The sequence below is a fragment of the Rhopalosiphum maidis genome, chromosome 3, assembly GCF_003676215.2.
Source record: "Rhopalosiphum maidis isolate BTI-1 chromosome 3, ASM367621v3, whole genome shotgun sequence".
NCBI classification, from domain to species: Eukaryota; Metazoa; Arthropoda; class Insecta; order Hemiptera; family Aphididae; genus Rhopalosiphum; species Rhopalosiphum maidis.
The window spans coordinates 26307600-26335199 of record NC_040879.1 but is presented as its reverse complement, the minus strand read 5'-3'; the positions used below and the strand labels follow the sequence as shown (position 1 = coordinate 26335199).

At 30.9% G+C, this 27600-nt stretch overlaps 2 protein-coding genes across 2 annotated transcripts; one reads left to right on the top strand and one right to left on the bottom strand.

Moving 5' to 3' along the window:
• Positions 1-561: 561 nt before the first annotated feature.
• LOC113558722 (protein hairless) lies at positions 562-9569 on the top strand. The gene is made up of 3 exons (XM_026964238.1): positions 562-1965; positions 4662-6824; positions 9431-9569. Exons 1-3 carry the CDS (start codon positions 1503-1505, stop codon positions 9508-9510), a joined length of 2706 nt encoding a protein of 901 aa, XP_026820039.1. The 5' UTR covers positions 562-1502; the 3' UTR covers positions 9511-9569.
• On the bottom strand, positions 9351-24991 carry LOC113558721 (filaggrin). Its single transcript, XM_026964237.1, has 13 exons — positions 24408-24991; positions 23526-24110; positions 22711-22913; positions 19949-20485; positions 19613-19801; positions 19361-19494; positions 17833-18023; positions 17496-17705; positions 15409-16464; positions 13439-13756; positions 11755-12117; positions 10933-11380; positions 9351-10778 (listed from the first exon to the last, which is right to left on the bottom strand). The coding sequence occupies exons 1-13, from the start codon at positions 24487-24489 to the stop codon at positions 10403-10405; spliced, it is 4692 nt and encodes a 1563-aa protein (XP_026820038.1). The 5' UTR covers positions 24490-24991; the 3' UTR covers positions 9351-10402.
• Between the last annotated feature and the right edge of the window lie 2609 nt (positions 24992-27600).

Sequence of the window (27600 nt, the reverse complement as noted above, 5' to 3'; positions counted from 1 at the left end):
TTAAAAATTGAAATGCCTATTTTACAATTTTTTATTGCATACAAGTCCTAGCCCTACTTACTAATAAACTACTTGTCAAAAATTCGATCGAAATACTTCGAATATTAGAATAGTATGCTTCGGAGTATAACATTAAAAATGTATGTTCTCAATTTGTCACTTATCATTCAAAATAATTTAAAAATTAACGATAAAAAATATTAATGTTATCTGAAAGAATAAGACTTACATTAAATGGATCACCTATATACACAGAATATCGTGAATCCAATAATCCCAGAAATGACGATTACATGGTTGTTAATAATTTTCACCAGTCGATAAGACAAACACTAGACATGATCTAACTATTCTTACCATCTATATGAAAAAAATGTCATTTGTCGGCGTACTTTTTTTACCTCCACCGTTCGTCACCATTGCGCGTGCGCGGATCATGCAAACATAACGTCGTAAATACTACAGTACTACTACTACACACACCACATACGTCGTCACCTCCGTGGTACGTCTGTTCCATTATTATTATTATTATTATTATTATTCACTTATCTGCTAGACAAACTTTAGTAATAGTTGAGTGTATCCCGGCTGTCGCGAGTTTTTTTACCTACTTCTATTACTGAACATAACTAAAACTATCGCGACTACAACGACTTCTCGTTATTACTTCTACAACCAATCATCGATACTATTACTACTACTACTGCTACTACGACGACGACGACTACTACTACTACTACTACCACTAAAATATTATAATAGATAAAATATAATAAAATATATTATTGCATTATATTTCCACCATCGACTACTGTGCACGCGTGTCGCGGAAGAATAACATTGGACGAGAATTGCATTAATTTAATTAACAATTCCGTTTTCTTTTTCTTTTTTTGCCGGCGATCGGGGAAATCGTCATTGTCGCTAAATGTCGCATATTATTGTTTTATCAAAAGTCACGATATCACCGCACCGTCTTCTGGGCTCTCGGTCCTTAGAATCCCATTGCCATCCGAAAAACTAACGTATTTAATATACATTACGGACGATAGTATAGTCGTTGTTCCTACTTACGTCGTCGTACTATCCGTTTGGTGTGCCGATCGCGAATACTATGCTGATACAGACGTTCGCGAAAGCCACAATTTACAGCGGTAGTGTTGTCCACTGTCGGCGACGGAAACGCGCGTTTTTCACGTCGTCGTAAAGTCGTCTTACCGCCGTGTAGAGTACGACATAGTTCGCCTTTGAGTCTGCTCACAGTCTGCCGTCATCGTGTATGCGTACCTACCGATCGTGGCCAGCAGCAACATAACATATCAAATGGTTTTTCGATATCATGATACGCAGCCGTGGTGGTGCTGTCGCCGGAGTTGTCGAGTCTACAGTACGTTGCAATCTGCCACAAAAGCTCGCCACAGCAGTGCCACTGGCACCAGCACAATTAATAACATCAAACCGCTGTCGTCGCCCTTATAATAGTTGTGGTGGCAATAACCATGACACGAGATTCGGCGGCGGTCGCCGCTTTAGACGACCGCCGCCGCCGCTGCCCTATATCGGCGGCATCCAACGTAGTGGACGATGCCTCAACACTGATGACAAACAGTACCACTACGAGCGGATCAAGTAGCAATGATGACGTAGGTGGAGGAGATGAAGGTGGTAGCCTCAAATCATCGTCTGAAGTGTCAACGACTACTAGTTGTTGTGGTGGTAGCAGCAGTAGCAGCAGGAGTGGTAGTGATGATGACGATTCTGCCACTGTTACCAGGTTGTCTACAGCAATTGATGACAGTTGTACTACAACCATCAAAACTCCAACAATACCACCGTCATTACCTAAACAAATGGAAGATGATAATAATGGTGATAAAGATTCTTCTAGCAGTAGTCATAATGATGAAGCAGCCGTGTCCACTACTCCAACAAGTATTGGAGGACGTCTCACGTTTTATAAAGGTAACTTATATAATCTATTATTAAATATTTGTAATATATACTTCCATTACCAATCATATTGTTTTATCAAATAATATTTCTGTATAGATTCTGGCTGTCAGTGTCATTCTTATTTGATAAATTTGATAGGTATATTTTGTATAATTTATATCCGCTTAGTTTACATTATGTATTAAAGAAAAAATTGTATATAATATTTATGTGAATAAATAGGTAGAATTGAATAAATACAGTAAATATTTAAAAAAAAATATATAATTTAATGTATAAATTATACATACATGGGTTTAGTAGGTATCAGTACATAAAAAATACTTAAGTACTATTGTAACCATTTTAATAATGTTATCAATTTCCCCGGTCAATACTTGAGTATTAACATTATTTGATATGAAATTTAAAATTAATTTGAGTTTATAATTCATATTATAGTAGTACCTACTGCATAGTAAAAATTCCATTTAAAATACTATATAGTTAGCTAATACCTACATAATAATATAATTTTTAATATAAAATAGTTGCAATTTAAGTTGTTGTTTAGTATTAACACTAGTTATTACATAAATTTATGATTAAAATTGATAAATAAAAATGTTATTAGGTATAGTGTCCAATTTAGTTATAAGTAGGTACCAATCATTCATTCATTTTGAATCAGTAATCCAAACAATAATTGGTGTTAAATTTGTTTCATACGGTATAAAAAAATGATAGATAGTATACTTCTTCAAAACATTTTTATTTTATTAAATTATTTATAACTACTGATAAAATGAATAATCTTAATAATCCAGCTGTGAAATAATCTGAAACATTCATTAATCTGCAATTAATTTAATGCCAAGTGGATATAAAGTATATAAAGAGTAATTTAGATATACAGTAGAACCTCGATTATCCGGGGTAATGGTGGGGAGGGGGTCACACGAATAAATGAAAACCACGGTTAATCAAGACTTTTTATGATAATGAAACTTTTTGTTTAATTATAATTAGAAATATATACAATAATGTTATACATCCATAATATTATATGTACAATATTGCTTATCTTCATATTATCGTCAAAAATATCATTGTAACATTTGTCGATATTGTATGTTATGTAATATAAAATGTTCGATTATAACTACATATAATATATCTAGAGTGCATACTTATTTTTAAATTTTCGGAAGAGTGAGCTCAGTTAATCGCGAACACGGATAATCAAGATTCTACTGTTTATACCTAATATATGCATAATATTGTACAAAGTTTTATCATTAACGTTTTCATGAACTTTGATATCCTACCAAATAAATCTACCTAATTAGTTTTTAATAACATTTTATCTATTTCATGATTTAAAAATATTTCCTATATTTTTTACATTTTATAGACATCAAATATTAGTTTTATAATTGTAAGATACCAATAACAATTAATTAATTTAAGTAAAATTGATTTTGATGATATTATTTATATTATAAATGATACATGATGTTATTGTGTTATAACTAAATACAATTAGATATTTCATTTAACTATCAATGAATTTACAGAGATCTTCTATAATTTTCCATTTTCACATTACTTATGTGCCATATCCTATTTTTGTTTATAATCTTTAAAGGATAAATAAAACATTATTAAATTAATAAGAATAATATATAACAGCATAGGCATGTGCAGACTCTAAAAGCGGGTAGTTCCCATATTTATTATTGGCCTTCCGATGTCTGATCAACCATTTTATAACCCCCTTTTCTTTCATAGTTTAATATAATTTTAAGTGTATTATTTTAAATACTTTATACTAAACAGGTACTAGTAAATTAAAATAAAGTATAATTATATAACAAATATAATAATTTTGAATTACATAGCTAGAAATCATAAATGTATTTTATGTAATTAGATATAAGACATTTGTCTATTACCCATATTATTGAATTCATAAATTACTGCATTTAAATCTACGTTCAATACCATTTCTTGTTCTGTGAAAAGCAGTAATTATGACTCCAAACGTTCATAACCCGTTGTACCGCATAATTTGTTTTTAAATATTTTTTTTTTACTATGGTTAATTTTGAAAAAACGCATTCCCGCATACAGCTAGTTACAGGTATGAAAAAATTTTTAAAATTTTAATATTATTACATCTTTAATAATAATTATTATTAATATATTTTGAAAAAAAATAAGTAAACGTTTACTAAAAATAGTATAAATATGTTTCTAACTTCGATTTCATGGTTCAGTCAATATAAAATAATTTGAAATTTTAATTTTAATAGTTTATTTAAACTTTTATAACTTAACTATAAATACCAAAATCCTGTCTAAAAGATTTATATTATGAACTATCAAAATAATGTTTTAGATAAATCTATAGTTATTTAATTTGTATTACACTACAAAAAAAATGTTTATAGGTCTACTTTAAAGTATTTTCCATAATTAGTTTCCTTTATTTATCCTTTATTATTTATTTATTTCAATAAAAGAACCCGTGTTATGTCAATATCTACTACTTCAAGGTTCTTGATTTAAATTTAAATTAAATTAATTAAGTATAGATTTTGTAAAAAAAAAATTGGATTTTAATGATAGATGTAATAGTTCTTACTATTGCAATATTTCAATATTCTATAAATTAAATATTTACATATATATATATATAAACTTGTTTATATCAATTTTTACAGATGGCAAATTTATATTCCAACTAGCAGCCCATCATCAACAAAATCCATATAACAATCCATCTGCTTTAACATCCCCATGCCGTTGGGTACCAGTTCCGACAGTAATACAGCAACACAAAAATAATGTCAAGTGTATAGGTGAGTGGTCACAATATCAGCAAAATAAGACCATATGGCCTTACTTGGTTACTAATACTGCCTCTGACAGTAAGTCACCTCAACCGGTACAGCAATCACAACCACCAACGGTAAGAATTGGTGAGCGTAAGCAACATCAATTTCAACACAGGACGACGCCCCCGCCACTTTCTCTCATTACTAATGCTGTTAATACAGCTACACATGCTGGTGGAATTGTAGTTGCTACAACGACAAATATTGTGCGAAGACCTTCCAGAAAATGTTCAACTACTGTAGCAGTAGAAAATGTTACCGATTTTCAACATCAACACTGTCAACCACCTACACAATTACGAGGTTTGCCGAGACGTTCACAGCAACACCAACATCAAGCGTTTATGATGATGGCCACCGATACAATAAAAGTTCAGAGGCGTTTATTGTCATTACCAAAAAAGGAACGTCTCTGGTGTCAAAGAAAGAGAAAATCGATGACTAAAAACTCCATTTTACAAGAACTTAAGCCCCCAAAAATAAATTTAGAATGCGTTGTACGGAACTTGTGGTGTAGGAGACATACAACAGAATTATTGTTACGTAGGCAACTCTCGATCAACAATAATGGAGACACTATGACTGCTGCTATTTCTGCTGTCGTCGATATTATTCCTCCTATCGTTTCTCGTCACATCACCGTTTCTTCGGCAAGCGTTGTCGATTCCACGTGTTCTAATACGGGAGGAGGTAGTAAGCGGCGCTCTATGGTTTCTCCATCACCCACCACCGCTACCCCAATTCCCGTCACTGCCACTACAATAACCCTTAGTAATAAGAGTGGCAATAGTAGCCCTCACAAAAAATATAAACTAGGAAACCATCATCCGCCGGAACAGATACTATTACCGCAGCAACGGTTAGTAGTTGATAAAAATGTGAAAAAAACTATTCCACAACCTCCGATGCAAACCATGTCAACCAACGATCACAGCATAACTGCTATATTGTCTGGTGGTGCGACGGGAGCGAAACGCTCTAATGGTAGTGGTGCTCTTTCAATGGTAATAGATCCAGAAAATTGTGTCATTACCACGCCTACTTCTACTAGTACAATATTGTCACCACATAAAAACCTTAATACGCCATCACCTGCACCACTATCATTATTGCGTACATTGCTCAAGAGTCCCAGTAGTGAAAGTGGTTCGCCACCCATTGCTGCTAATATAAATGGTGTTGGATACAGGCATCATACGAATGGCAGCAGAAAAAGGCCATCAGCCGAATCAACAGTTGTTTCATCATTACCGCCTATTAATGCAGCTGCCGTTAAAGTTGATAATGGCCTAGGAACGTCGGCAATGGCAATACCATCAGTTTGTGCTAATTCAGCTGATAATGCTTCTGCCGTTCTAACTGCTCTTCATCAACTTCCTACTATTCACCACCCGGCTGCTGGACAATTAGCCGCGGCTGGCTACTTTAATGTGTTATACCATCAAGCCGCAATGGCTGCTGCTATGGCATATCAAACCCACGCACAACTGCCTCAAACGTTGCCTAAATCGCAACCATCGCCTTTATTGTCTTCACAATTTCCCACGACCGGTGGTGCCAATAGTACTTGGCAACGTCAATTGAACCGGCAACCGCCTCTTTTACATCCATCAGAAGCAATTGTCGGAAGCGGAGTTACTAACGCCACCATCTCTTCATCTGCATCAACGGTCGTGGCACCTTATTCTTCACCTTTAATAACTGCCACGGTTAATGGCAGTAGTTTGTTGCCACCTGCTACTCCATCACCGCCTCCTTCTTTAATGTTACATCCGCATCCTGTTCACTCTCGTAATTTATTGTTGCACCATCAGCAACAGTATCAACCAGCGCCCACGGTACAACAACAACTATCATCGTTCCATCGACAACAGGGTAGTAGCGTCAAAAAAAGAACTGGAGTGATAGGCGCTACCGAGTACGGCGGTTGTATAGAAGAAAATAACTCTGGAGTTGTAGCTACCCTAGATGAAGAGTCCTCTTCCGCCGGTAAGTTTACCAATAATTACAATTAGGTCCTTTGTACTTATGATTTAGTCAACTTAACATTTTAAACTCATTTATACTCTAATAGTTGATTGTCAATTTGTTTTGATCGTCCGCTAAAATACGATCGCTTAACTGGTATCTGCGAATGTAAAATGGCAATCAATAATTTTAAACTTGAGTTATCTGAACTTACAAACAAAAGTTTCTAACTAAAGATTTTCCTAATGTTTATCTACCAGCGTAACTGCACATTATTACTGTTGTACATTAAATTGCCTGCCTTGGGCCTTAGTATTATCTTACACATTAATATTTAGATACTATTGTAATTCTACTTGCTTTGAACTTTGTTTATTTAAACTATTGAACCAATACTATTAGACCTAATATTTAATAGATAAACTATGGCTAAATAGCTACTATTTATTTTCATTTGGTCAAAAGCTCTTATAATCTTAACCATGTTAAAGTTACGCAAGAAGTAACTCAGAAAAGTAAACTTGATCGATACAAGACCAAGTATATATTATATATTATAATAAACTAAATAAACTCGGTCCAAAAAATACATTCACAAAATAACTCATTAACTTCCATACTTGTGATATAGGCTCAAACAATTTAAATCTTAGTGCTAAACTAATAAGACTGAGTAATTAATATAATTTCCTATTCCAATAGCTGCTTAGTACACATTAGAATTTTCTCAAGTGATTTTGAATACTAAGATTACCAATGCTATTTTTATCTATATATTTTTCTTTCTGGAATCCAAGTTACGCGTTTTCGTAAAAATGGCAATACGTCTTCAGGTCATTTAGTAATAACAAAACAGCTAAAAAAAGCCCGGGTACTTTCTGCGTTTCGATACGTTTCTTATAATCGTCAAATTTTAAGTCAATCGATTTCGTTAAGGATAAAATTTTCCTTGACCATTAAAATTTATGTTCTTATATGCTTAACTGGGCCAACGAAATAAATTAGGTTAACACGAATACACACTACTTCTTACTTAAAAGGAATACCCTCAACCATTCAAAATAATTGTATACAATAAAAAGAAACCGCATTAACACTTTTTCATCTCAGACTTAATTTTAAACTGGCTTCTCCTCCACCCAATTATTATATTGAATAAGTATGTATCCAATACATCTATATATTTACTTATTTATAACACCGGGAATTTCAAACCTCTACATGTTAAATAATTCCACTAAGATAAAAGAAGAATATCACTTCAGTACTACATAACCACGGACCCCCTAACATCAACATCCGGACCACCAATTAGGAACCACTGATGTATCGTATCCGTATTACTTTTCTTAATAATATGTATTTTATCTATTTCTATTTTATACTGTAAATATATTTTTTATAAATATAAAATCTTTATCGAAATATAATAAATAGTTTTATTTCTTCGCATGTGTCTAAAATGTATTTAAACAAATTATATTTATCAAAATGTTAGAGGCCTCAGAACCAAGTTAATTCATGATAAGGTTATTTTTTGTTCATTGGATTCTGATTATATACTATGGCTTTTACTAGGTTCCTATCTTAGGCTAACAAATTACACAATTTTTTGGTTTTGATGTAAATCCTATTATAAATTTTACTCGAGAAGGAACAAGGGATCATTGAAATCAATGCTTATATCGTCTTTCATATTTCAAAATTTAATTCATATTTTACAGTTATACACTTGTATGTTTTGATTCATCTATTCTTCTAATTGAAGTAGTTTATCTATCAATCAATATACTATACCAATATTCGAATCTTATTCTTGCTACTATCTTACTATCGTAGTGTTAGCATTACAAACCTTTGTCATTTATTAATTGTGGCAACTTAAATATTCCCCGTATCTTGATAAAAATAACACACTGGAACTAGTGAAGTTTACTATCAATTATTGTTTATATTTTCCCAACCCAATTCTGTTTTAACTTAACTTACGCAAAAGCAACAATCATTTTATTTATATTATAAGAAAGTCTAATTTTTAAAACTTAATTTCATATGAGTATACAACTACATGTTCCCTTATACTTAACATTCTCCTTTTAACTTCTTGATGCCTTCACGCCTTAAGTTTCTTAAATTATCTTTTTCCCGGTTTTCTTTACTATTTTGTTTTTTACCAGTTTTTAAATTTACCACTTCTTTGACCTCCCATAATCATAACCATCCTTTCGGAATATTTTGTTTCTTAAAAAATTAACTTTTCATCATCGTTATATTATATTTTTAAATTATTTATTATATAGATTAAATAAATAAATATTTTAGTCAAAATATAATAGTTTTATTTTAAAAATACATTGTCAGTTATGCAGTTTGAAGTAGTTTAGACAGCCACATAATTTATTATTGCAAATTTAATTATGATCTATTTGAATTCTCTGAAACATGCCACAAACATCTTTAACTACAATTATTTAAAATTTATAAATTTTTACGAAATACTACAATTTTAAAAAGTAAAACACCTATAAAAAAAATATTTTGAACAGATTAAAATTAACCCTTTTACTTATTATTTATAAGTATTATTATAATTACATAGACATTTAATATTTTTGTTTTACTGTTAGATTGTATGCCGCTCAACCTATCCAAGGATTCTATAGCTGAAAACGTCAGTGGTACTAGTCCAACAGCAAGAGTCAGGTGACATTCGAGCGAAAATTACTACAATAGACTAGCTAATAGCATTAGACTGTTTGGCCGTTTCTTAAAGGCTAACTGAGTATACTATTTCATTATCGTGTCAAATACTATATGTACTGAATATGCGAAAATGTATGTATGAATATGAACAATATTATATTTTGTAAATATATATTCATGCATACATAAATACATACATACATATATATTATGTAAAATGATAATAATATATATACATATATATATAATCGTTTATTCAAATGTCGCGTCTTATTGTTTTATTATTTTGTAAATAGTCATAAAACAAAAAGAAAAGTCACATGTGCGTGTAGTCATAAGAAAATTATTTGTTACAATAAAAAAAACAATCAATTATACAACAGTTGTTTTCATTTAAATCGCATCTAAACTAATTAAGCTAAAAACTATGGCTGCTAGATTGCTAATGTTGTTTGTAAAAATATGACCTTAAAAGCTACAATATTTTTCATTATTTTTATTACAATATATAGTCAATATCGAAGTAATAATCATATTATGTATTTTAATTATAATAAAATACTCAGTGTAGCCAAAAAAATAAAAATAAAAATCACCTAATTAATTAAAAATGTTACAAGTATTATGTAATCAATAATAATAAAGTCCGATAATCATAGTGTGTGTGTGTAATAGTAAAATAATAATAATAGTAAAAAAAAAATAATAAAAATAATTTTAGCATATTTAGGTTCAACCTATAGAAAGGATTCGGATTAAAATTAATATGATTATTGTTAATGTATAAAAATAAAATAGTACGATGATGAAAAAAAAATTGAAATTCTAAATTATCGTCCAAACGGTTGGTGATGTTCACCACCAACAGTGCCTAAGTCCACATAATACGGTGGTACTTAGTGATGACTACTTCCGCCGCCACTAGAACGTGACGACATTGTAAGCGCGCCACTAATACATGGTGCTACTATCGGTGCCGCCGACGGATTCGGTATGGTGGACGGTTGTCTATTGTTACTGCTAGTACCACCACCAGTGGTAGACATATCAAATGGTGTAGCTGACCCTATTGATGATGAATTTCCGGATGTACTATTGGTTTGTGGAGCCGGTGATCCCGTAGGCCCTGCTGTTCCTAATGGTGTCGCCGACGACGATGCAGCAGCGGACGGCATTGTGAACGATATGCCAAGAAGCGCGGCTATCGGTTGCCATGGCTTGCGTGCCGACCGCCTTAGTTCCTTACCCGTCATCCTGGCTTTCCGTAAAGATCTGCAGCAAACAATAAAATACTTGATAATGTTATATTAACAAAAAAAAACACGATAAAAAGTGAATAATCAACCATCTAAATGTGAAAAATTAATCTAACGTTTGGACAATACCACACAAGTGCGGTGGTCACAGGCCATAATAGTTATTGTACCTAGACAATGTAGTACATCTATAATACAGGTCATCAGGAGCGTCCGTCCACGATATTACATGCTTTCTACCAGTTCGAGCCATTGATGGTGTCCTGTAATGATTATGCTGCTGATGCTGTTGTGACTGGTGGTGGCCTGCCGAGCCCCCGGATTTACCACCACTTCCAGTGGCAGTCAATTGTAAAGGTCCTCCACTTGATGTACCACCTCGCTGTTGTTGTTGCTGTTGTTGATGCGCCACGATCGACGCCAGCATTCCATCTACAGCACCCCCGCCGGCTCCGCTACCTCCTTGTGACGTTGATGAGGGTTGTTGGTGTTGTTGGGCGTGGTGATGATGAGCAGAAGATTGCTGTTGTTGCTGCTGCTGTTGCGAATGATGTTGCTGCCGATGCATACGTTTTGATGGCGGCCCAGCTTGTGGTTGTGGTTGCTGTTGTATAGATGCTGCACGGAAAAAAACATTCATTGTTATAATATTAAGATCTTTAAAAATAGTCCCCCCCTCTAGTTTAATACTTGCGTATATAATAAAATATGATCTGTCTTTAGAAATGCCACTAATAAATCATACTTGATGTGTATTATAATAATAATAATAGTGACGGTATTCAAATGGAGATAAATACTCAGAACTAAAAACCAAGATTTTATGTGTTTGCATTATCAGTAGAATCCAGATTGTTTGGATATAGTAGATTTTTTACTTTTCTTTAATTCAATAGATATTATACATTAAAATTAACTGATTAAATCCGACGGAAAACACATGTGTATACGCAGAGTAAGATAATTGGTGAACTTGATCCGAGGATGCTTACCACTATCGGTTTCATATAGCCGCCTCTTATTGCTTGACGATGAAGAGCCTTGTTGTAGTTGTTGTTGTTGCTGTTGCTGCTGCTGTTGGTAGAGAGCAGCAGCTGCAGCTGCTACATCAAACCCCGTAGCCGATTGATCATTTGTCGAACCAGATGCCCCCGCAGAACTACCACTACTAGCTGATCCCGGGGGCCCCAAAGCTCCGAGTATGGCGGCTGCTGCAGCCGGGTTCAGTCCAACTGCTGCAGCAGCAGCAGCAGCTGCTGCAGCTGCGGATGGGTTGTTCAATGCAGAAGTAGCAGCTGCCGCAGCCGCGGCAGCTTCCTGTTTATTTGGAACTCGTTCATATAGCAAACTTCCATCTACAATTACGCAACAGCGTAGTATATTATTAAAACGCAGTTATAATGATAAACATTGTTTAAATTATTTTTAGAAATAAAGACTATAATACTACAATAAGCTGAATTACAGTAGTCGTTGTTATATATATATATATAACATATATGCTAGTGTTCCATTAGTTTATTTTTTATTTTTTACGATATAACACAGAATATTTTTTCAGATATTATCCAGAAAAAAAATTTAGATGGTTGGAAATCATAAAACTATAAAATTTCAATTATACTAAGTATAAATGTTGACAATAATATACATCTTTAGGTACAAAAACATTTAATTGTTTAATCTAGTCTAATTTAAGAGCCAACGAAAATTATAAAAAAAACTAATTAGACAAAGAAATTGTAGACTTTTCAAAATTATAACACTTCTAAAAACAACTATTTTAATAACTATTAGTTGCAGTATTATCATTAAATTTGTTTAACATATCAAAAGAAACACAAACAATTTTTAACAGAAAAAAAATCATAAATATAAGTTTAAAACTATAATATATTTATATATTTATCTAGTAATCAGTTAAATTGTAATATAAATATGAAATTAACTCAATACAATTTATAATGTCCTAACATTTACATACCTATAAAGTATTGATTTTATTTAAATAAGTTAATACTAGTTAACCTAGCAATAAAAATAAGTTTAAAAATAAAATATACCCTAATTACCCTGGTGCACATTAAAATATTTTCTAAATATGATTACAGATATTATGTAAATGATAAATTTGTATAACCTCTTCTGTCTCTAATTGTGTACAAATAAATTTTAAAGATTCAGAAAGAAAAAATTATATAAATTAATCAAATTAATCTCAATTAAACTTATTAGATATCCTAAATTCAAATTCTAATCATCTATATAATTTAATGTTTAAGGAAAACAACTGTAACAATTGTATACTAAATTATTATTTCTATTAATAAATATTTTATGTTTTATTTTTTAATTTTATTAATATTATTATTTTAATTTTTATTATTTTGCATTTTAGAAGGAAAAAATGTATGATTTTGAATATTCATCTAAAGTATTTGAAATTATTCTAAAATGATTATTAGTCATTCCTTCACTTTTATTTTAATGAGTCACTTTAAGCTTACTTATACTTAAAATACTCGATAAGTATTAATTGATTGATTTCAATTTTAATCTATTATAACAATTCAAAAAATTCAAACATCAGTATTTTTTCTTCAAAATGCTACACAATATATAATATGTATATTATTGTCAACTAATATATTATAGACTTCGGGAGTTAACACTGACCCGGTGCCTTTGGTGGCTTGGGAAAAGCGACGCGTCCGCCCGTTGATGATCTTGAAGAATGTTTGCCATGTTTCGATGAAGACGAAACATGATGATGTGAAGACTGATGCTGGTGCTGCTGAGAAGGCAGAGACAACCAATCTGGCACAGCTATATCAGCAGCAGTTGCTGAATTCATACCACCACGACCTCTCCTAGCAGCTATTAATGCATTGGCTACTCTAGTAACTCCAGGTCGGCGGGCATGCGCTTTAACTGCAGCAGCCCTCAAATATGCTCTTAGTTCATGGACTGGAGCATGTTGCATTGACAGCATGCCTGAAAGATAACATATTCAAAATTATATATACATATACCGATGAAATAGCTATTTCACTCTAAAATAATGTCTATATAGTTAAAATAAAATATGACAATGTATTGTGAAATAGACTACAAGATTGAGAAGAAATATGAGATTAAATTTAAAAAATGTTTATTTTGATTATATCTCTAAATTACCATCCATAAAACCATTTGTACCATGTATTTAAACATTTTAATATAAAAATAGACCAAAGTTGAAAAAAAAAAATTGGGGAAACTAGCAAGTAACCAGTCTGCTATACAATAGGTATCAAATGAACATTATCATTGAGGAGTAAGACACTTTAATGAGTGTAATACATTTTAATTCAATGATAAATTATTACATGCAGAAAAAGATTCTAAGCAAAAACAAATGGCTGTTTGTCAGTCTAAATTACTAAGTATAGTTTATATTACGTTTATATTGCTAATATAGCAAGTTGAATTAATTTTTGCCGAAAGCATTTCATTTAAACATGTCATTTTCCATACAAAATATAATATGATAAAATATCCACAAATAATATGTTTAAATTACAACAAAATAGCTAAAAATGTTTTTCTTATATTAAATATCTAGCAATGTTCAAACATGAATTTAAAATGTCTATAAAAAAAACCCATGTTTATATTTTTAAGTTTTTGGTTACAATATAAACTACATAATTATAAGAAACCTTTTATTAAATTTTCAATCATCAACTATAGAAATTAAACTTTTTAAAACTAAGTTTAAACTTAAAATGCTTATAAAAAAATTGTGCTTACATATTTTAATAATTTAAATATATACGATAAAAACTTTTAAGACATTTTTTATTAAATTTTCAAGGTTTTTTTGATGACAAAAATTATTTAACATTTATAAAAAAAATCTAAAAAAAATTAGAAAATTTAAATTATTAATAAATAGCTCTAATAGAATGAAAATATTTTTTATGTATCAACAATTTTAAAATAAACATTTGATGAAAATTGCAAGTATCTAAGATTATTAAGACATATTTTTTTTTCTGATTATTTTGAAAAGTAATAAGAATTTTTACTTTTAACCCCTCAAACACAAACTAAATCCAATTTATCACCCAAGTTAAAAATTGAAACACTTACTGCCCCAAAACATGATGACAGGTACAACAATTTAAGAAAAATTGTATGTATCAAAATTAATACATAAATATTAAATAAATGAGTAAGTTATTATGCAATTCAGATAGACCATACAGTAGAACCTTGATTATCCGTGTTCGCGATTAACCGTGCTCACTTTTCCGAAAATTTAAAAATAAGTATGGACTGTAAAAGTATTATGTATAACATTATTGTATATATTTCTAATTATAATTAAATAAAAATTTTCAAAATTTCATTATTATAAAATTGTACCTATATAATTTTAATTATAATTTAAAAAATAACATTATAAAAAGTCTCGATTAACCGTGATTTTCACTTATCCGTGTGACCCCCCTCCCACATTACCCCGGATAATCGAGGTTTCACTGTATAAGTTGTTTGCTTTGTCCAAGCATGAAATCACTCTACACTATTAATAAATCAGTTAAGTTAGGCATTTTAATGACATTAAACAACACACTATAAATATCATAATATATACTCACATTCGTGTTTGTAAGAGTGTGCTGTTTGTGGAACACATACAAATGGTCTTCGAGCTACATTTCTAGGACGGGCTAAGCATCCAGGCTGTACCATAGCTGATGCTATAGGAGATAGCAGAGATGCTGTTTGATTTCCACTAGACGAAGCTTTTTTCTGATGGTGCTGTTGCTGTAATAGTGCAGCAGCTGCTTGTTGTGCGGACCGGCGCCTACTAGCTTTTGCCAATGATGTACATCTCAAGTAAAATGCTGTTCTTGTCTTCATAACTGGCCTACCAGTGGCAGTGGCTACTCCTCCTGCTCCAATAACTGTATTTGTTGTTATGCCTCCACCACTTGTAGATAGGTTGTTGGGCTGTTGTTGTGGTGAAGATGATGATGCAATGAGATTAATTACTTGGTTAGCAGAACCACTGCTGATCGAGTGTTGATTCGAATTGCTGCTGTTCAAGTTTAAAGGTCCTCCAGAATTATGGTGAAGAAGTCCTGCACCAGAAATGGTTTGTTGTTGCTGTGGTGGCTGTGGTGATAATTTTCCACTTCCACCACCATCAAGACCAGCACTTCCAGAAGATCTACTGCTACCACCAATTGACGTAATGATGGCACTAGGACTACTACTGCTATTGGAATTTATCCCGATGCCATGTGCTGTACTGTAATGCCGTAGCAGCTGAGACTTACTCTTGAATGGAGCTGCTTGGCACCCTATAATAGTGCACCTATGAGCAGTTGTTGTTGATCCAGACGAATTAATATGTGGTTGGTGTAGTAATAAACCACCACCACTTGGTGAAGACGATGCCGATTGGTGTTGTTGTTGCTGTAGCTGTTGTTGTTGATGGTGAAGCTGTTGATGGTGGTGGTGTTGTGACTGATGATGATAACTGCTATGGTGACTACTTCCACTACCACCAAGGTGCATAAGGTGGTGGTGGTGATGGGGTGGAGTCGACATAGTGGGTCCATGTGATGAAGATCTTCCACCACCAGCTGATACATTCAAGTTCATTGCTGCTGCTAGAGAACTAGACGACGCATTTGAGTGTGGTCGATCTATTTACAAATATTTCAAACAAATTAATCGACATATAATTAACTATAATGTGTTAATATTTTATATAAATGAGATATTGTTAAATTATTTTATAGACTTCTCACAAAAACATTCACAAATTATAAATCAAAAAATAATTGCAAGCTTTCACAGAAGATATTAACATAAATGGCAAAGTCAAGAAAAATACATACAATTCAAACATTAAATGCAAAATAAAACTGAATTGATATATTTTATATTTATATTTGAAATCAGGCCTCTGAATTAGTTTTCATATCGATTAAGCGATTCACCGAAAGATCGAAAAATTAACAAAAAAGTGTACCTAAATATTTTGAATAAGAATATTCAGCATCACTCATTTTGACCTTAACTATGCAAGAGCCATCACTGAGCTGCAAATCAAGCCTGAGAATTATAAATTAATAATTTTTATATATTAATATACACGATCTTCATATCTTGTAATGACAACCACGTTAAAGAATTTAATGTTGAAAATATACCAAACATGCATTCATTCATAATACACATATGAGTATAATATATGTTATGTTAAATCTAAGCAAATGGTGTTATTCATCATTAGATATTAAAAATACATACAAAGAATACTAGTTAACACTTTAACTGCGGCATGGTTTGACCTGAGCGATTCTCTTATGCTGAACATTTTTCATAATAATATTTAATAGTAGTAAGTATAATAAAAATATAAAAAATACCCGGAATCTCAAACCACCGCAAATTAAATAATTTCGACCGTTTGTCTATGTGGTAATGCAAGAACAAATAGCTTGTTGTATGCTGGTATTATTAGAAGAGTTCAGAAAGTAAAACAGGTTGTCAACAATGCATCAATGCCTGCCACATAGAACAGGTGCGATATGTCGACAACGCGTCAACGTCCGCAGTTAAAGTGTTAAGTAAACTTGTTGATTACTCTTTTGAGTTTTGAGTCTTTAATCCTTAGTTATTGTTAAGAAGTGTTAAGCATAATACTTTAGATATATATCATAATAAGTACCTTCGTCTCCGGACATACTCCCTCCCCTTGCAGTTGCAATAACTTTTTTATCTGAAGTAGCAGTTCTGGGACCTCCATATTTTTTCCAATGAGTCCAGCACTCATGACATAATGTAGAAGATAATCCTCCATTTTGCTGATGATAAGATATTGAGGTTGTTCCGGTTGTAGCTCCTATGGTGTTTGGATACCATTGTTGTGAAGACACAGCTATTTTCATTTATATAAATAACACAATAATTATTTATTTTATAATTATTGCATGATGATATATATTCATATTATATAATGTATTTATATATATACAGAAATGTTATCTATAAAATTCCTTTCTTACCGTCACATAAATCACATAATCCAGGTTGTAATGGTCCTTCCCCTGTTATAGATAATCCACTACTACCATTTTTAGGAGAATACAGCTCCACAGCTGCCGAGTTACCATTTACAAGCTGCTGTTGCTGTGAAGATTTTATTGTTACGCCTGATGTTATAGCCTGCTGTTTTCCACCACTCGTTGATCCATTACTATGTACAAAAAAACAATTTTAAAATGAAAATAATGTAGATACTAAGAGCACACCCAGGAGGGAGGCTTTGAGGTTGAAGCCCCACCTAAAATGTTTTTCTATTAAATTAGAAATTATTGAAGTGATAATGATATATTATTTTGTCAAAAATATTACTTATGTTTTTTTTTAAATTGAATTATGATATTAGATATTAAAAGTTGTACATGTTAAGATTAGTAACAAGAGCTAATTGATTATTTTGTTCAAAATTATTTGTAAATTTATATACTGGTGGTAAGATAGGTAACCTTTGATCAATACAAATAATAAACATAATACTTAATTAGATTGATTGTAAGCCATGAAAGTAGGAATAGTGGTGATTGTGTATTTGTACATAGGGACAAGCAGAAACATTTTTAATCCTTCATAAACAATGTTCCTGAGTGGTACACATATAGTACATCAATAGTATACCACAAATTAATTCAACAAGCTATGACAAAATATAAATGCTATAAGCAGAGCTAGGATTTATGTGTAACAGCATGTTTTTTTTTGCGACTTCTGATTACTGATTTTGTCAGTAATGTCCATGAATCACTTCATGATGAGATAAATGGTGGTGTTTTTATTTTGCATGTTTTTGCATACTTTGGATAAAATGCATATGATTGCATATTATATTGAATAAAATGAATATTAATGCATATTTCAATTATAAGAATGCAAAAAATGCATATTTTATAGTACATTTCATAGTTGAAATTTATAATTTAATATTAATATTTCATATTTAATTCTAGCCCTGCTGATTAAAGTATAAAACTTAGTTTTTTAAGACAAACAGCCAATCACTGATGTATTTCAATAAATAAATATTTTTTATGTAACTATATTTTTTTGTTTATCTTATAAAAATTTAAATGCATAGTTTTGCATATTTTGGTAAATAAAATGCATATTTTACAATTTTTTATTACATACAAATCCTAGCCCTGGTTATGAGTATGTCAAATAATACAAATTGAAAATGCTTATATCTAGTTAAAAATTACAATATTGAAAAAAATCAAAGCTAATAATAATAATGTTTTAACCTTTAACCTTGGTAATAATTAAATTCTCTTTAATATTAAAGCTAACAACACATAATGTGTTCTAATGAACGCAAATTTATTATGTTGACTGTGTCTAAAATGGAGACAACATATACAAATGTGGCGTCCTTTTATCATATTGAAATTGATATACCAATGACATTATTATCCACTAATATGTAAAACTTTTGACGACATACTCTACCCCAAGTTACATGTAAATTTAGTATTATATATTATAACAAATACTCACTAAGAAGGTATATACACTTGTTTCAACTTGGATTCTTGTTCTACAGCCTTAACACGCTTCTGTTGCACATATCTATCTGTGGTCTTCCACATGTAATAGTACTCAACTATGTTTTTGTGCGTTTTCCAGGGAAGCTGTAACAGCATGTCCATTTAAATTGATTAGTATTGAAATTACGAATAACAAATAATACAATCTATATTAAAAGCTATTACTACTAAAATTAAAAGAGAAGAAATATGAAATACTAACAAAATCATGACGTATGTCACCAAAGTCTTTGCCATATTTCTCCAACGCTTCCTCAAACAAATTTGCTTCGGAAGCTGACCATTCTTCCATTTCATCACGGCACAATACAGGACCGGTACTAGGCACTAGGGAACAGGTAGCAGTACCCAGATCATAACCATGTCTATGCAGTGTGTCCATAGCATGAAACTGTTGTTTTAATAAAAAAAATACATGTCAAATTAATAGTCTTTTAATAAACAATAGAACGCTAACTTAATACCATACTAATCAAGTTAAGACATACCACGTAGTGAATTACCATTAAGCAATTTTGAGATATTATGAAAAACTTACCAATGTGATGTCCCGTGATGCAGCAGCTGCTGACATGTGCAATGAAGGCTGTTTTACTGAGCTGGTACAATCTAAGGCACGAGCAAATGTGCCTAATGATCGTGAAACAACCAAAAACTGATCTATTTGTCTATCGGTCAAACGATTCCACTGGGGCCTACATGTCCATATCAAAGTTTCAAGTTCAGAATCACTTTCCATTGTCACTGCTGTTACAGTTCCTATTGTTGTCACTGTAGTCACTGCAGTAGAGGATTTAGCATCAACATCTTTCTCTTCATCATCTTCATCATCTCGACTGCATTCCGTTACCATTGGCTCTTCTCCATCACCATCAGTAATATTTTCTTCTTTTACTATATCTCCTTTTGCCAATGTTGCTGTTATATCTTTTGCATTTACATCACCACTACCACGATTAAATAGTGCTTTTGGTGGCACCTCAGCCTGATATTTATGACCAACACGGATTTCTCCCTTGTCAGCCAATAATGTCTTTTGGACAGGATCAAATACCAGACAATAGAAGAATGTGTCCTGTTTATTGTAAAAAGAATGATTGAATTATTTAAATAGGTAATATAAAAAGTTGTGAAATGCTTGTGAAGGCTATAAAATTGATTATAAAAAGGATTGATATAAAGATATAGTCATGAATAATTCGATTCTCAAACTTTGTAAAATAATTAATATTCAACCAATATTATCATATAATGTGTACCTTATTTGTTTAACATCATAATGAATGGTAAGTGGTATTTTATAAATTTGAGCATAATACATTTTCTTAAAGGGCCGCTATACCAATATTTGTTTTCTCTGTCTATCTCCCACATAATATAGGAACAAAGATATTCCGTATTTCCACGATTACGACTCTCTGGTTCAGTTAAGGGCAAAGACGCCTATTATACATTTTATAAAAAAGAATATTTCCTATGCTTTTACTAAATAGATTTTTAATATTTACATTTTTTATAAATATTAACATGTTTTAATTTAAAATAATTTTGATTAATTTTATTCATTAATTTCTTATTCAAAAAAGTAAATATTTAAATAATATAATAATTATTAAATATCACATAATTAACAGTAAACCGTTTTTATTTAATTTTTAGTTTTAGTAGTAGAAGTTTTAGTTTTATATAATTGATATAGAAAAGTTTTCAAAAAGTTGAAAACCAGAAATCTATGACTAAAAATTGTACAAATAGTTTTTATTAATATTATTACTTATTCATCTATTATAGGTTATATATTATTCCTACATAGCAAATGTGGTATACCTCATATCAAGTATTATTTATATTTTTTTAATATTACATTGATATTTTAAAATATAGTATCAATTTTTCAATAAAAATTGTAGCTACTTACATACCTGAAAGTATATAAATATTGTTTTTAACTTTTGTTACTGTTACATAATAATACTTGAATACTATATTAAAAGTATTACCTATCATACCAAGGATACACCAAATAATATCCCTACAAAGTAGTATTTAATAATGTCATGTCATATGTACACCTACTATTTATTACTTCGCAAATTACAAACAATTAATATGCCATCAATAACAATAAGAATTATTAACAACATTTTAAATTATATCCATTTTTTAATTGAAACCAAAAATTTATAACTGCAATATTTAATTGGGTGCTTATAACAGAAATGTTCGTTATAATTTTGATTTGTTATTAGAAAGATTGATTTTGAGTATAAACAGCCATGCGCAAAATACTAAATTATTAGCTAATAAAAATAAATTATAAAATAACCGTAAGCTAAACAAATGTTTTTTAATCAATTTAACACTTCACCATTTAATTATATGATATAATGTATAAATATTTTATTAAGCTAAAATAAATTCTTTGAGTATAGGATAACTAAAATGTTGATGAGCTATTAATATACAAAACTTAATTCCCATTACATTTTATAAACAATATCTTTTTCATTATTTACCATGCCGTGTAAATGTTTAAGCTCAAATTTAATGTTTCTATTATGTAATAATTTTATGATTTTTATTTATTAAAAATTGTTAATAATTAATTATTACTACCTAATTCTATAAAATAAATGTGAAGTAATATTAGTATTAGAAGTCAATAAAAAAATTATAAAATAATATATATTCTCATAGTTCAAAAATAGAGGAATAAAACTTAATTTTATTCAAGATGGCTTTTATGTTTAATAAATTATCCAAGTATTTATGCAGTAGCATGACAAAAAGATAATCGAGAGGTGGCCTCTGAGTTTTTATTAGAGCTTATGGGTGTGTGGATACAGATAATAGTTAAGAATTAACTAGTATTTTAGTATTAACTACCTAAAATTAAACATATGACATTAATTACCTTATCAGGTTATGAGTTGGTAAGATTGTATAATATTAAACTATAGCTTTGGAATATGTCAAGTTCGCTATTGTATTTATTTATTAATACATTAATGTTATATTATTAATTATTGAAAACACAACATTGCATTAATTTTTGTATCATATATTAAACTATTTTAAAACTAGGTATAATAAATTTATTTTGATTTAAAATTATAAGTAACAAATTGGTATAAACTTTGAATTTTTAATACACTATATAACCATAAAAAGTTCTATACTCATTACTCACATCAACAAAGTATATTTAAAATTTTCATAATAAGCATTAATATTTAATCAGAACTTAGTATAAATAATTTTAATAATATGCAAACAAACACAAGTACATTCAGTACTTACCTCTCTTTCTAAATAACTGTCCAATGACTCGGTCTCATTGTACAATGTTACTGTGCATTTTCCACGTATATGTGTTGCTGCCAATGTTTCCACTTGCCTGCTTAAAAACAATTCACGTTGCTTAAGCTGTTCACCACGCCACCAGTCATGTTGTGGTTGTGTGCTCTGTGTTGTCTTATCATCATCTTTTACAATATCTGAAGCTATTACACACAATAATTAAGATTCATATACAATATTTTAATCCTTACAATACCAAAAATGTCTTTTAAGCACCCTATTTTAGAATATGATTGCCCCCTATTTAGTGAAAGAGTCCAGAATAGGATTCTTACTCAAAATTAAGCATTTGCAGCATGACTACTCATTCGTGCTTTTAAAGCTAAACAAATTCCTCCGATTTCTTCTCGACATATTGATGCTGATTTCCGTTTTATTCAAGTTCTACTCGATGGATCAATAGATGCCCCAAATCTCCTTTCCTCTATAAATTTCTGTGTTTCAATTTACCCTTCAAGACATCATCCACTCTTTCTTATCCCTACTCACTTCACCTTCTATGGTCATAACCATCCTTTATACCGCATGCTTTGTTGTGTCAATAATGCCATGTATTCACTCTGTATCTTTTTGCTCTTTTTTTTTATCTATATATATATATATACACACAACTATATTTTTAATGTTACATTTTGTTTGTAATTATTCTAACCTTAAGCTGTTATAATTGTTCTGTTATCACCCACATATATTTTGTAAATTTGCCGTTTGGCGTAAATAAAATAAAATAAATAAACAATATTGAATATATTTACATTTATCATTGGTTTCAGCCTCATCACCATCTGCTCGAACTTCTCCACTTTTGACAACAGCGGATACAGACGAATTAGTCTCCAAGTCTTCTGGCATTTCAACATCCTGTTGTTGTTGCTGTTCTTCTTTTACACTTTCATTAATTTCAGATGTTTCTATTTTACTGGCAGATTGTTCTTCGTTCTGCTGCTCTTTTTTCACCATTGGTAAAGCCCCACTAGCACTACTGTCTTGTTCTTTCTTATCCGTACTAGCATCTTTATCACTGGCTGAGGAAGATTTGATGGTAGATGACTGCTTACCAGATCCTTTAATGGCGCTACTTCCACCAGGAGATAATGATAAAGTCAACGACAATTGTTGCTGCTGCTGATGCTGTTGGTGTTTATCAGCTAACGCGACAAGTTGAGCTGGGAGATCTCGTCTCCTATAAAAACACATGACTTTTGCTTCAACATTACCACCGGCAGTTTTATTGAGCTCTTCGATTCTACGTATTTGGAATGGCTGCTGCTGTTGATGATGCATAGATTGTTGCTGCTGCTGTTGCTGTTGCTGCTGTTGAGCCTCAAAGTACACATAATCTATAACAAAATAATTGTTAGTAAACAACAAAACATACACATGTCTATATGGTTTGCATCGCAATATAATCACAACACCCGCAATTTGTACATGAATTGGTACCCATCGGTGACAACAAGCATGATCGCTGTTGTACATCACTATATAACAACGACTAATACAACCAAAGTAAATGTCAATTTAAGTAAATCACGTCGTAAATAATGGAGACGAGAGGACGACTAACACTGGATTCAAGTACACAACGACATAAACCATAAAAACGAGATGTCTGCCAAAATTCAACCGAAACTCACCTCCAACGCGGTACATGTTACTGCCGCCAGCACTAGTGCTGTTGCTGTTGCTATTATTACTGCCACTGTTGATGGCCGCCATGAGAATGGGAAGGGTTGTAACGCGAAACAAATTCAACTGTTCGTTAACGCACAAAATCACTTTTCGTTCCGAACGGGAATTCGACGTCGGACAGGTGTTGCTATTGGCTGGATCAATTGAAAACACGTACTGGCTGCACCAAGCCGAAGACGCCGCTTAGGGCATCTTATTGTCGTGTATTGCGAACTGCCGCCACCGCCGTCGTCGCCGCCGGCCGGTATAATGTTTGGAATGCTTGGACAGTATTAGCGTGCGAATACCGCTGATCGAGCAATGCTATTTCGACTGTTGTGCCGGACAACGAACACACACAAATAATACACACGATTGTAAATAAACAAACGGCGACGACCAAACAAACACGTACGTACGACGTCGGTGTTGTTATCCTTTGCACACACACACACACACAAACACACAGCAAGAGCGCACACACACACACGCGCGCGGCGCACGTACACAAACACACACACACACGGACGGAGGGACACTCACCAACACACAGACGCACAAACACGGCACAACACGCTGCTGTTTTGCGGTTTACGACGCGAGTACGCGACGGCGGCGCGGCGTAGCGTTTGTTGTTATAATTTATTATTTTGTCGTAATCGTCGTGTAATCACTATTAGCGCAGAGGCGTCACCTCCACGGCGCTCCACGATCGGAGTGGAGGTAACCGCCGCCGAAGTTTTACGCTCTACGATATATGTATGACAAAATAAATAAATTATTTATTATTATTTATTTATTAAATAAATTATTTTGTCTTGGGTATATGCAATGGGGCACGAACATCAAACATAATACATAATATTATTATAGTAGCAATGGAATACCTACCAATGGGTTCACATTACACGATATCGAAAGCAATCGGATTTTGAATAATTACCTAAACCTAATGAGTAACGAGTTCCAACTTATAACGTATAAGTATATAAAGTTTAGACGAGTGGAGGGCACGCAGGTATACTGTACTGTCTATACCAGCGGTTCTCAACCAATGGACCGCGGGGAACGTGTAACTGGGCTGTGCAGGACCAAATAATATTATATATCATATACATACGTATATAGGAGTGCTATTAGTCATTAATGTCCTAGTGGGCTTCAAAAATGTTTTTTAATAAATTGGTGGTTTACACAACTAAAAAGGTTGGGAACAATGGGAACCGCTGGTCTCTATACTACAATTACTCATATTTTAAGTACTTAAAATGTAAATACTTAGAGTCAAAGTTCCTTACATTTTCATTTAATATACAAAAAATTGCTAAGGAAAATAGTTGTAGCGAATTTAGATTCACCAAAAATGAATCACATATTTTCCAATGTATTGAAGTTTTTATGAAAACATGAATTTTTCACGAATTATTTTATTGTGCAATTTTTGAGAAATAAATATATATATATCAATTTAATATAAATGGACCGAAATAAACTTCGTATTTTAGAACAGAAAAAGTTCTTAAATAATAATATTATATACATATCTTTATGTATATATAAATTATATAGCTATTATATATCATAGTTATCCCTATTTATAAAGTGTGTAAATTTATATTCCAAATTTCCGTCGATGATAGAATTTATAATAACTTTCGCATTTTTATATGCAATTATTTTCAGTCATTATAAATTTATCTGTGTATAAGTAATGTAATCGTATCTTTGTAACATTTCAAAATCCAAACAAAATGTTTAATATTTTAATTTAGAGTTAAGTTATAAAACAAAGATGAATAAAATATTTAATATTGTTTCATAGCTTTTCAGATTTAGGACTAACAAAATTATTTATTAAATTATCATAAAAATCCAAAATTTTGAATTTTACTCTCTTTGGTTATTGTACATAAAAAATATTTATTTATAAATATTATAAGAAAATAAAACAAATGATTGTAGACAGATAATATAGATAAGTACTTATTTTTGTATTAAAGTCAGATTTAACAGATTAAAAAACCTAATGCATAATAATTATTAATTAGTAAGACAAAAAAGCTTAAGATCGCTTTATTCTTTAGTTACACGCGATGTAACTTATACCACTGTAATAAATACTAAAAAATTTGTTATTTTAGACGTAATTGTATACAGGTATTTATAATAATTTATTCTTATAGTGCTTAGCTATAAGTTATTTTAATACATTAGAGTCCGCTTTTTATTTATAAACGAATAAGTCATATATCAGGACATTTCAAAAAGATTATTCCAACTCCAGTTAAGCCAATACACATTATAATGTAATATTTATATAGAAAAAACCATAAAAATATAATTACTTTCAGATATTTATTAAGCTATTAAGATTAACTGTTACGGTATATATTTTAATTATATGTACACAATTGTAGACTATAAATGTAGAATGTATACGATGTGCCAATATGTATATTACATATCATATTATATTATAGTATTATACATAAAATCATTCATTTTAAATACTAATATTAAAGATTAATTGTATAATAAAAATAATCGTATAGTTTTTCAGCTAGTAGTGATGCATAATTATCTCTTAAATTAAATTAAATGATTGTTTTAATCTTAGGTCAAATTATTTTGACAGCATAAATAAATCATTTGCTATGCTTAAACCAAAATGAAATAATTGTAATAATATAAATACAACTCATCAACACTAACTAAAAACTATTAATTTAAATTTATATTAATTACATGGCTTTACTAAAAACTGATAAGAATTTAACGTATTTACATTTTAATACATTTACATTTATAACTATATAAATGATCTTTCTTTTTCAGCTTAAATGACATTAATTTGAAATAATAAAGGGCACAAAAAATTAATGTATAATAAATTAAGAATAAGTTATAATATGTTCTATATAAATATATATAATATAGATATTGCTTTATGATATTTTTCTAAACAATTGCTAAGAATAAAGAAATATAAAGAAAGAATAACTGAACATTTAAAGAATAAACATGTATTAGCTATTCTAGCTATTACTTTAAAAATAAATTCGTACTTATTTTCCAATAATCCATATCATAATATAAACCGTGATGATTAAAACAAATCTTATATTATAATACATAAAATACATAGTAAATAAATATCTA

Bases quoted from the DNA above. Each gene is read 5' to 3' on its own strand.
- LOC113558721 (XM_026964237.1), bottom strand. From the start codon at position 24,489: ATGGCGGCCATCAACAGTGGCAGTAATAATAGCAACAGCAACAGCACT. The intron at 19,495-19,612 runs GTTAGTATTTCA...ATGCTGTTACAG, and splicing joins GTGACATACGTCATGATTTT to CTTCCCTGGAAAACGCACAA. The intron at 12,118-13,438 runs GTCAGTGTTAAC...GCGTAATTGTAG, and splicing joins CAAGCCACCAAAGGCACCGG to ATGGAAGTTTGCTATATGAA.
- LOC113558722 (XM_026964238.1), top strand. From the start codon at position 1,503: ATGACACGAGATTCGGCGGCGGTCGCCGCTTTAGACGACCGCCGCCGC. The intron at 1,966-4,661 runs GTAACTTATATA...CAATTTTTACAG, and splicing joins ACGTCTCACGTTTTATAAAG to ATGGCAAATTTATATTCCAA. The intron at 6,825-9,430 runs GTAAGTTTACCA...TTTTACTGTTAG, and splicing joins TGAAGAGTCCTCTTCCGCCG to ATTGTATGCCGCTCAACCTA.